At 42.6% G+C, this 12,378-nt stretch overlaps 1 protein-coding gene across 1 annotated transcript; it reads left to right on the forward strand.

Annotated features, from left to right (window-relative positions):
- The first annotated feature begins 806 nt into the window (after window positions 1–806).
- On the forward strand, window positions 807–1,408 carry LOC116209026 (early nodulin-75-like). The gene is made up of 2 exons (XM_031542594.1): window positions 807–1,184; window positions 1,391–1,408. The coding sequence occupies exons 1-2, from the start codon at window positions 807–809 to the stop codon at window positions 1,406–1,408; spliced, it is 396 nt and encodes a 131-aa protein (XP_031398454.1).
- The last annotated feature ends 10,970 nt before the right edge of the window (window positions 1,409–12,378 follow it).

A 12,378-nucleotide genomic window follows, 5' to 3' on the forward strand; every position in this document is an offset into this window, starting at 1 on the left:
CCCTAAATTTTGATAACCACCTCTTTGTGATAATCAGGAAATCTTTATTAATGGAAGTATAACACTTGTTACTTTGCATGTAAATCAAATTATTTAAGTGTAAAATTGCTTCAGTGATAAAAATAACCCATCCTTTTGCATTAAGTATTTTGTAAGACCATAAAAAGTGCAGCTAAAATAGGACAGTATCGAAGCTACTTAAGGCAAACAATTTTGCTGTTGACACATTTAAACGGAAAGCAAGAGTTAAAATGCAAGCAAACAAGAGAGGGAGTTCGGTGTAATGATCGACACAGCCCTCCTCTTGAACAAGAGGGTCTGAGTCGAGTTCTCACCAGTAGGATTCTAGTCTTCATGCCCTTTAAAATCCCCTTCCGTATCCCCTTCTCTACTTATGGGACTTGTTTGTTACCGGAAAAAGAAATGGCAGCAAAATATAAATTCCGGATCCACTTCCTTTGCAAGGCGGCCTCCAGGCCCCTACAAAATTGTCCAACTTTTCAACTTAAAAGGAACTACCAGGAACCGCAAATCTTATTCATCCAAAAAAAGAAAAAGAAAAAGAAAAAAAACAGACACGCAAATCTTGCGAATAAATCAAGAAATCGGTTATAAATTCACAACTCCAAATGTGAACATCGTATCAGAAACAAAATAACTCCTCACAAGTAGTAGTAAAATTGACGCTCCCAAACACTATAAGAGGCACCATTTGCCTACTCCCTCGAGCCATCAAAACAACTTAGAACTGATCTATATATATCTGCTCCATTCTCCAGAAGCCCTAGTGTACCCCAATACCAAACATGTCTAGAACAGTCTATCTAGTTGTGCTCATTGGGCTGGTGTCGGCTGCGGCTGCGGCTGCGGATTTTGCGACAAAACTTCCACATTTCCGGCACAAGCGGCCCCATGAGCACATGCCACCAGGGGAAGCTCCGAGGCCCCACTGGCCCTTCCCTGAGCACAAGCCACCCCATGATCACAAACATGGTCCTCGCTCCAAGCCCGGTCCATTTGCCCAACCTCCAAGGATGGCTGGAGCACCGGACCACATGCCTCACCATCACAACCACCACGGCCACCATCCTGCTGGTAGCGCACACCCTCCCATGGCCCACACATACATCCACTTCACCACACACCACTTCAGGAGCACCTGGCACCGGCCTATTAGAACTGCGGTCAGAGAAATGAGAGATAATCAAAAAATAGTTTATTAGAATGCGAGCGAATTATTACACCTTATGCGATTTTATCATGCGCCAGTTTTACACATTGATTCATGTTTTGAGAATAAAAGAAAATACATTGCTTCTGTATTCCTCTATGTCATTATATTTGTTGTGTTCAGAAATCTATAATGTTTTTATTGTTCTATGTGTCACAGAGAGCATTGATCTTATAGTTAGCTCTCTCTCTATAAGAGAGGGGTCCAGGGGTGACCCGAAAAATGACATGGGGCGAACCATTTGTGTGGTTGCCCTAGGTCTCTTGACCCATCTCCTAAACCCATATGAAAGGGTTGCCTAAGGTCAAGTTGGGATAGGCTGGCGACCCCTTTCGGAATGGGTTGCCATAGACCCGACCTAAAGTGACCCATAATGGTGGGTCGGGAGAAAAAGGGCGACCAAGGCGTACCTGAGCCAATCCAATTTTGGGTTGGCAAAGCCATGGTTTGGCCGACCCAAAAAAATTTGGGTTGATCAAAGAGAATCCAGGCCGACCCAATTTGGGTCAGAAAAGCCATGGTTTGACCGATCGAAAGTTTTGGGTTGGCCCAGGCATAATACATATGTATATAGCTCGTCAAATGACAACACGTTATTAGCTGGTTGTCAGTCCACGACAACAAATAGCGAGTGCCACTGTCAGTAAGTTACAGCAGATTACCCAATTCCAGCAAGTTAATAGCTTGTTATTAGTATATGAGAAAGCAAATTTGCATTCGAATTCTGTTAACAAGCTGAAAACCAAATTGCAAATGGACAAATATAATTACACATGAATCAAATTGACAACTCTTATCCAATTATGGCCAATGTAGTATTACATGATACTGCATTAGTCATAAGAACGGAGAGATCGGTCTTCCCCTTGATGAGGGAGGACATAAGGTCGAGCGTCGAGATGGAGTTTGAGGAGGACAAGGAATCCATAACATTGGAGGGGCTGGTCAGAGATGGATTCCGGCGACGGCAAAAGGGGAGCAAAAAAATCATGGGCTGGAAAGTGGAAATTTGAAATTCTAAGTCAAAAATTTTGAGCGGATAGGCAAAGGGTACCTTGGCGACTACTAAACGCGGGTCACCCTAGTTCCCTTTCAAAAAATGCAGTTTCCTTTCTTTCTACTTCTTCTTATGCTGACAGCAATTATTACCTATTGTCAATACTGAAACAACACATTTTGAATATAATAGGCTTATTCCAACCTTCAGAAAAAGGGTCGTCATATATATATATTGTACGGACCTGAATGTGGACTCTCGTCGGGACCCGCATGTGCGCTTTTGAATAGCGCAACTTGAGAGTGTCCACCTTCCTGGGTATGCATGACGGACACGCGTGAGAAGGAGTCTCCACTTATCATTTTACAACTCAGAGGTCGATGGCCGATAAGTTACCCTGGTCTAGGGGTATGGAACACCTAATTTTGCTAAGGCATTGATCTATGTGGAACCGAAAAGTCCGAGTTCGGGGGTTCATGTTACATGCGGGCCTATATTCCGCACGTCCTTTCGATACTCTGGTTTGCTAGGCTTGCATGTTTTAATTATTTATCGCGCGAATTAGGTTGTGCTTGGCTAACACATTTTGACACCATAAATTCGATGAATTAAACAATGTCGGTTGAGAAGCCAAGAGAGAAAGTAAACCCGTATGTCGGGGAATTGGTTCACAATCTTACGTTACAACTCATCAAACCATGGAGGTTGAATCCCTACGTGAACAGAACCGCGAGATCTTGGGTTTACTTTCCTTTGAGCAAGCATTAAACCGATTTGAATGATTCGATTCTCGGATCGTTTGCTCGCCAACTGAGATTCTTACAGAATGAATATACGAGATAAAATCCTTACAATGTGCTCTCGAAAATAATACAACCAAACAAAATTACAAATGATTGAATCTCAGTCAGCTCGCATTCAGTTATTATCTCTAACTCATCGTGAGTTTAGGGAAAAACCGAAAAAACTAAAATTTAAATACGCTCTCACTGAATAGGGCGTTGGACTATGTGAGTGATGATTAGGTTGTTGAACCCAAGTGATATTTCGTCCTAGGGATCGGGCTCGACCCACATGGTAAACAAGTGCAAGAAGATAACACGCATCATGTGAATAACAGACAATGTGTTTGCTTCCACCGAATTTACGTGAATTAGCAAGTCATTAATCCGAGGTATTTTTGCATGCAAATCCTACCCTAGACAAATAGACGCGTGCTAACATCTACGGCGGGGGAGGGAAGGAAGAGAAGGGGGTGAGTGAAAGGGAAGGGGAAGGGGGGTTGAACAACCAAAAAAATCATGGGCTGGAAAGTGAAAATTTGAAATTCTAAGTCAAAAATTTTGAGCGGATAGGCAAAGGGTACCTTGGGCGACTACTAAACGCGGGTCACCCTAGTTCCCTTTCAAAAAATGCAGTTTCCTTTCTTTTCTACTTCTTCTTATGCTGACAGCAATTATTAACCTATTGTCAATACTGAAACAACACATTTTGAATATAATAGGCTTATTCCAACCTTCAGAAAAAGGGTCGTCATATATATATATTGTACGGACCTGAATGTGGACTCTCGTCGGGACCCGCATGTGCGCTTTTGAATAGCGCAACTTGAGAGTGTCCACCTTCCTGGGTATGCATGACGGACACGCGTGAGAAGAAGTCTCCACTTATCATTTTACAACTCAGAGGTCGATGGCCGATAAGTTACCCTGGTCTAGGGTATGGAACCCCTAATTTTGCTAAGGCATTGATCTATGTGGAACCGAAAAGTCCGAGTTCGGGGGTTCATGTTACATGCGGGCCTATATTCCGCACGTCCTTTCGATACTCTGGTTTGCTAGGCTTGCATGTTTTAATTATTTATCGCGCGAATTAGGTTGTGCTTGGCTAACACATTTTGACACCATAAATTCGATGAATTAAACAATGTCGGTTGAGAAGCCAAGAGAGAAAGTAAACCCGTATGTCGGGGAATTGGTTCACAATCTTACGTTACAACTCATCAAACCATGGAGGTTGAATCCCTACGTGAACCAGAACCGCGAGATCTTGGGTTTACTTTCCTTTGAGCAAGCATTAAACCGATTTGAATGATTCGATTCTCGGATCGTTTGCTCGCCAACTGAGATTCTTACAGAATGAATATACGAGATAAAATCCTTACAATGTGCTCTCGAAAATAATACAACCAAACAAAATTACAATGATTGAATCTCAGTCAGCTCGCATTCAGTTATTATCTCTAACTCATCGTGAGTTTAGGGAAAAACCGAAAAAACTAAAATTTAAATACGCTCTCACTGAATAGGGCGTTGGACTATGTGAGTGATGATTAGGTTGTTGAACCCAAGTGATATTTCGTCCTAGGGATCGGGCTCGACCCACATGGTAAACAAGTGCAAGAAGATAACACGCATCATGTGAATAACAGACAATGTGTTTGCTTCCACCGAATTTACGTGAATTAGCAAGTCATTAATCCGAGGTATTTTGGCATGCAAATCCTACCCTAGACAAATAGACGCGTGCTAACATTTTAGCATTCGGCTTTATTTTGAGAACTTGACATATCAGGTATTCGTAATCAAGTCTCGTGTGTGTAAATTGCTTTTACAGTGGTTCGGTGTCGTAACACTGAAATTACACTGAATTCATCCAAATTTGTATTTTGACTATAGATTTGGAACCAAGAGTTCCACCTAACCATTTTCTAACATTCGATTAGATCAAGTGAAATGATTAGTCAGGTAATTATGTTTTGATACAGAATACTCGACTAACGCCCTAAACTATGATAGGATGACAGAAACTCATCAGTGGGAATAAAAAGGGGCTATGCAGATGAACCTGCATTTGAACAGGTAGCCCGTTCCTATTCCGATACCGTCGTGTTTCTGTCAAACTAACCCTAGGATGTAGCCAAATTACAAAATGACACTTCTGCCCTTGACTTGAAAATTTGTTTTCAGAAAAAGGAAACAATGCAATGGGGACCAATTCGGCCTGTAACCGGCGCCGACCAATTCCTTCAATTTTTCAGAGTTATGTGAAAATCCCATAAAAGCCGAAGATTCGGTCGATCTGTCCGGAAATGATCTAGAAAGAACTTCTGTATTCCGGCCTGAATTACCTTAAATCAGGCAAAACTCAAGTCAAAACTCAATTCCTAGACGTCCATGTTACATCGTATTGCGCGTCTCGGATTTTAAAGTATGAGAATTTTCAAAAGGGCATTAACATCGTTTTGTAATTCGTCGACGCGAGTTACAGATTAATGTCTAATTCGTGCAAGATTGTTAAAGTCGAATGAATTAACCGTGTGAGCGTCTCGATTAACCCGTTCGTGAAATTAACACTTAAGGATTATTGCCGAATGCATTAATTTGTTGAAAAACGATTCGTGACTCGGTGACCAAGACGGTTCCATAAGGATCGAGGATAATTTGGTCAAATGACCGAAACTATCTTCGGAACCGAATGGACCCAAAAGAGTCACTGATACTCAAATCCAGGCATATTGCTTGATAAAGACATTTTTTAACGTGTGATTTGTGAAGATATGGAGATTACAATTGCACACAATCCGAGAAAAAGATTTCAAACGGGATAAGGAAACCAAATTCGACTCAAGAGGGTCTCGACCTCTTCCCCTTGAGGATTGCCGAGAGCTCTATTGACTCAAATAGAGTCTTGAATGGTTTCCTCGTCCCATTTTGGTTGTTTTCTCGTATGTTCGAACAATAAGCATGATAAATAACACGTGTTTTAACAAAAATCGGTATTGCCATGGGTTTAATAACACATTCAAACATGCAAAACTGCACAAACATATTATTTAAGGAAACGATAAATGCATGCGGGAAAACACGATGAAACTCGGGAATCAAACTTGGATCGGGTCAAGAAGACCATTCCTTGCCCGAAAAGAGCAAAAGAGCATTCGATCACCTCTCTTGGAGGCAAACCCGTGAACTCTTTTGCCTTTCTCGGGTCGGAATGTTCTTCTCAACTACGATTCAAATGTTTCCCGACATGTTGATATGTTAACCGATGATAAACATGCATAATATAACATGAAAATGCATAAAAATGTAATCTTGCAAATGATATATGCTTAAAACACCATATTATTTCATAAACATACAAGAAATGTAAAAAAACCTAACTCCCCTAAGTCGAGAATGGTATACCTAGCCACGAGATATGAGGAAAGAGTCGGGGAAGGGTTCAAGAGCCAGGTGACTCGGTTATGCACAAAGGAGAGTGCTTAGGTGCACTTGCAAGGATGATCGGGCGGCTGGAGCAAGCAGCAGGGGTGCTGGAGGGCGTCAGGCGTGTGGCTGGACGTCCAGGAGTGCAGTCTAGCGCGCAGGGCAAGGGCGGGCAAGCTAGATGTTGGGGACGTGCGGACGTGCATGCATGCAGGGGACGTCCGGGGAGCACAGGTGCAGGAGCGCGCGCGGTGACGGACGAGCGGGAGCTAGCATGCAGACGGATGTGCAGAGCGGATGCACGTGGGCATCACCGAGTGTCTGGACGCAGAAGTTGGTGACGGGTGCACTGTTCACTCGAGAGCACGAGTTGAACATGAAACGACTAAATCGACCCGAAATGATGAGTAAACGACTTCAAATTAAAAATCTGAGTTCAGAAATGAACTCCTTGGGTCCAAGACATGTGAGCCATGAAGTTTGGAAAATTTTATATAAGTCGGAATAGTGAACACCATGGATTCCAACTTAAGCTCTAAGGATTTTTGCTTGGATTGGGTTGCGGTTTTGCTACAGGAGGTAAGGGAGAATTAAGAGCATTCCTAGAGGGAGAAAGCTAGTGAGAGTATGCAAGAGCAAAAGTCATTAGCTTAATAACTCTTGAGCAATATATGGGCAAACTTAATGGACAATTAAGCAAACAAAGCACACTTATCCCCTTGATTAGCAAAAGTCAGTTTTGCTAATGAGGATGGGGATGAATATGAGCCAAGTATCTTGATGAAGATGAGCCAAAATGCATTAATGGACTTGGATGTGAAGTTAGAGTGCAATCTTGGAAGACTTAGATATTTTTGGGGCAAGTGTGCAAGAGAGCAAGGAGAGGGTGGTAATGGCAAGTAAGGGCAGCCCGTGGGTCCCACGGCCCAAGAAGAAAAACTGGGAGAAAGCTCGGGTCTCGATTGGTTGCGTATTCGAAGCTCGTGGTTCAAATTGAACATCGAATTGTCGATATACGCGAGAAAACGGATTTAATGAGCTCAAGATCAACACTTTTCGTGGGAAAATGCCTTGGGTCCGTACGATGCTCGGAAGCCGGTTTTGCTCGTTTCAGGTAACCAGAGCGAAGTTAACCGCTTCTGACAGCATATCTTGTATATGTATCCCACGTTGGTCATTTTAACATAAATTGTCAGATAACGTAAACAATTGACCCTTAAGTCGGTAATGCAAATGTGGAGCCGGAGACGTTCTAAGAGTCCGAAACTGGATTTCTCAGATTGCTTTCTGAGTTGGTTGGGCGATTCAGAGATCACTGTGATCTCTGTTTGTCGAGATTGGACTTCTAAGGACTTGAAAAGTGCATTTGAGACCTTTAAAGCACTGCTCGGGAGGCCTAGATGAATTGTGAAATTCAATCTGACGATTCCACATTAAGCCTTGGAATGGCTAGCACTGTGTAGGGTAGGCATCTGGCATCAAGTTTCCACAAAAAGAACCTCCGGATATGGATTTCCACTGAAAATGGCCTTTTATGCTCATCGGAGGTTACTCAGGAAATTGAAAAGGGTTTTGCTGTCTGTTTTGCCCAATTGCATCTATCCGCTGGAGTTTTCAGGGCAATGCAGAGTCAACTTCGTTTGCCATTATTCCGTCAGACCAATCTCCGGTTTGCGCACCCGAATTTCGTCTCTTCGGGGCACGCATGCGCGCGCCTAAATGCAACGCGGCTTGGGAGTGTCCACCTTCCCTGGGACACGCGACGGACGCACATGAGAAGGAGTCGCCACTACCTGTTTACGACCCGAAGGTCGAAGGCCGGTGAGTCGCCCGGGTCTAGGGGTATGGATACACCTAGTATGCTAAGGCAATGGTCTTGTACGGAACCGGAAATTCCGAATTCGGGGGTTCTATTACGTGTGGGCCTATATCCCACACGCCCTTTCGGTACTCTAGCTTGCTAGGCTTGCCATTTTATTTATTTACCGCATGATTTAGGATTGCACTCGACTCGCACGTTTTGACATCGTAAATTCGAAAAAACACTTAAACCGTCCACTCTCCGACCGGGATTATTACATGAATAAATATACATCATAAACCCTTACATTGTTCTCTCAAATAAATAAAAAAATCAAACTACAATGACTAAATCCCGGTCAATTCGCATTCGGCCATTATTTCACTCATGCTCACCGTATGGTTTTGGGAAAGACCGAAAATTAAATTAAATGTGCACTCGGTGTATGGGGGCATTGGACCCCATGATCGACGGTTATGGGCGTTGGACCCAGTGTGAATCGAGTCCTAAAAGATCGGGCTCGATCAGCATAACAAAAAAAAGTGCAAAAATATAACAGGCAAGCTCAAATAAACAAACAATGGGGTTTCTTGTTATCGCCGAATTTACGTGAATTAACTGATTATTAACCGGGGTATATTGGCATGCAAATTCTACCTTAAAACAAATAAAAAGGATGATGGATAGGGTATGTAGCATTCAACATTATTTTAACGGACCCGACAAACATGATGTTGTAGTCAAGTCCTGGATGTGTGTGTTGTTTTTAGAATTTTATGTATTATGACAATGTAGCTTTTACAGATTAAGGGTATTTTTGTCTAAAACCCGAATCCTAGCCCTTTACTCAACTATTTGCCCATGTTTAATTAAGCCGAGTTTGTGATTAATTTTTTTTCGTGTTTTGACCCATTCTAAGCACAAACTTACCCTAGGGTGATGACAGATCAAGAACCGGTAATCATGCCCTTGAAACAGAAAATATGTGTGTGTATGGAAAGTCGAGATTACGTGACACGTATCTCGGTACTTTTAAAATTGTGAATTTTAAAAGAGCATGACTACAGTTTTTGAACTGGCAACGCGATTATAGATTATTAACCGATTCGTGCAATTCACTTAAAAGAGGTCAAATGATTTTAACTTAGCCAAATTCATCGTCCTAATTACCCCGTGTGTGGAATATTTTAGGTTAATTAGAAATTTGTCGAATGCTTTAGTTTACGAATTTTGAGTCGTCGGAATAGCCATTAATTGACCGTCCGATAACTCTAATTTCCGATCTTATCACATATAATTACAAAATAAAATATTTAAATGGGGCACATACATTGTCGATGGGTGATCCAAGTAAGAAAGGGTCGGATACTTTAAAAAATGTCAAGGGGACTGAGTTGAACGATTGTAAAAGAGCAAGGACTGATTTGAAAATTCAGATGAAGTTTTAGGGACCAATTTGAAAATTATGAAAAATTGGGGACTGTGTAAAAATTACTGAAAATGTCCCAGGACTTGTTTGAAACGAATTTGAAAATCAGGACTGATCTGAAAACGAAAAAAATGGCCCTAGGACTAAATTGAAACAACTTGGAAAGTTCCTTGGGATGCTTGAAAAATTCTGAAAAATCCAGGACTGATTGGAAAATAGTAAAATGACTGGGACTTGATTGAAAAGAAATTTTGAAATTCAGGGAAGATCTGAAAAAGGTGAAAAATGGCCCCGGGACTAAACTGAAACAACTTGGAAAGTTCTTTGGGATGCTTGAAAAATTTTGAAAAATCCAAGGACTGATTGAAAAATAGTAAAATGACCGGGACTTGATTGAAAAGAAATTTTGAAATTCGGGGCAGATCTAAAAAAAATAAAATAAATAAACTGCGTCCTCTGGACTGAAATGTGACAAAATGAAAAGTTCGTAAAATCGAGTTCGGGACAAATCCGATCACCCACACGACCAATGAACACTCATTTCACATTATATCCATCAAACAATCATTAATATTCAGGAAAGGACCCCTAATCATGCCACTAAGTCGAGAATTTACCTAGTTCGGAAAGTTGTTGGGTTGTTGGGAGAGTGGGCCGAACTGGGCCGATGGGCTGGACTGGGCGAATCGGGCCGAACTGGGCGGAAGGAACTGGGCTGAGATCCGGATTTAGTTGGGCCGAACTGGACTGGGCTCTGGACTGGGCCGAACTGGGCTGGATTGGGCCAAATCAGATTGCTGGAGGACCGGGTTGGATTGCTGGATACGGTATCCGATCGGGTCTGGCAGGCCCGACTGAAGGTATCGCCTGGGAGAAGGTTCCGAATGGCACAGGAGGCTCGAACCTGGATCAGGAGGCCACGTCCGACGATTCCGTGCAGCCTAAGGGATCCTTAAACGAAGTCGGACCGAAGCTGCAATGAACGAAACTTGAGACAAACAGGAAGTAAACGGAAAATCGTGAAAGCCGGAAGAGAATCGAGAGGAGATGAGAGTCGGAATTGCTTCGGCGAAGGGCGTGCTGGCAGTCACTGGAGATCTCGGGACTCGGTGGAAACAGCAAGCGTGGTCACGGGATCCGGAGCTGAGGGTTTTCGTCGGCGGTGGTTGTGGACTGGGGAAGTCACGGAAGTCACTGGGGAAGTCACGGAAGTCAGGTCCAATGAGGTGAGGGAAAATCAAATCAATCCGTGAAGGTGGAGGCTAGTTTCGAGCTGAGGGAGAGGTCAAGAAGACGAGCGTGGTTTTTTTTTTCGGCGAGAGCCAGCGGTGGGAGGAGCTGAGGGCGAATTCGAGGGCTGCCGTCTGCTCTTTTTTTTTTTTTTTTTCGGAGTCCCCCCCCCCCCCCCCCCCCCCCCCCCGATCCGAGAGCGAGAGAGAGAGCTCGTTTTCTTTTTTTTTTGAGTCCCCCTCCTCCCGCTAGGGTTTCGCCTGAAGAAGAAGAAGGAAAGGGAAAGGAATTCGGGCGAGATTTTCGCCGGAGATCGGCAGATTTGATCCTGAGAAGAAGGAAAGAAAAAAAAGAAAAAAAAGGAAGAAGAAGAATAGGAAACATAAGAAGCTGGGGGGTGTGTGGTAGGGAAAGTCAAACGTTGACTTTCCCTCTTTTTTTTTAAATTAGTCGGTCAGACCGGCTCAGACCGGTTCTGACCGACTCTGACTTCTTTTTTTTTTTTTAACGCGCGTAGAAATCATAATTCTTGCCTTTGCAATTTGATGACCAAAAGATGATCGGGACCGGCATTGTGTCAGAAAAAATTTACGGATCGATGTTATGCAATAAAATATTTTACGGGCTTGAGTTTTCTTCTCGGATTTGAAAATTGACGTTAACGCGCGCAAAATTCAAAGACACCCTGTAAAAATATTTTTATAAAATTGATGTCACTTTTTCAAAGGCCGTGAATGCTCGAGTAATTCGCTAGAAATACTTCCTTCATACAGGGTGACAAAGTGATGATTTTGTCGCTTTGGAGCCGGTGGACCGAAATGGGGTGCTGACATCCGGTTATGCATTTTTGAAGAAGGGTATGCTCGTTATGTCCCTCGAAAGTCATTTGAAGTGTCAGTGTGGCTTCCAAGAGACAATCTGAAGTACTGCTCATGCTCTGTATGCTTCTGGGACATGGCCGCATATAACATTTGGAATTAACTTTTCTCTGAGAAACTGGCATTTTTGGACTTCCACTGAAAAATTGTCTGTATACAGAAAGTTGTTCTGTATAGAGCAGATGATCTGTAAAATGCGTTTGAAGACACTTTTCATCTGTTTAGCACTGATGTGGATTTTTGGAGTTCAATATTGGCTATCTTTCGATGGTTGAGCGAACTATCGAAAAATAGAACTGTCCGTAGTGTACTCTGAAAATACCGATTTTCGATGTTGTTGAGCTCTCTAGTCACTTTATTGCCTTTTGATGACTGAGGAAATTCTTTTGTCGTTCATCCCTATCATCTGCTTATTTTGGCTGAAAGCAGAAACATTGGAAAAGTGCATCCTTGGCGGCCATTTCTTGGGAATTTTCAGTTCTGCTAGCTGATTGATGAGACACTCATGAGCGAGTGATCATAATTTCCTACCTTTATATATATATATATATATATATATATATATTATATATATATCACATTTACTTTGGTTTATACTAAG

The sequence above is a fragment of the Punica granatum genome, chromosome 5, assembly GCF_007655135.1.
Source record: "Punica granatum isolate Tunisia-2019 chromosome 5, ASM765513v2, whole genome shotgun sequence".
Lineage (NCBI taxonomy): Eukaryota > Viridiplantae > Streptophyta > Magnoliopsida > Myrtales > Lythraceae > Punica > Punica granatum.

Coding starts and splice junctions, on each gene's coding strand:
- LOC116209026 (XM_031542594.1), top strand. CDS start 807: ATGTCTAGAACAGTCTATCTAGTTGTGCTCATTGGGCTGGTGTCGGCT.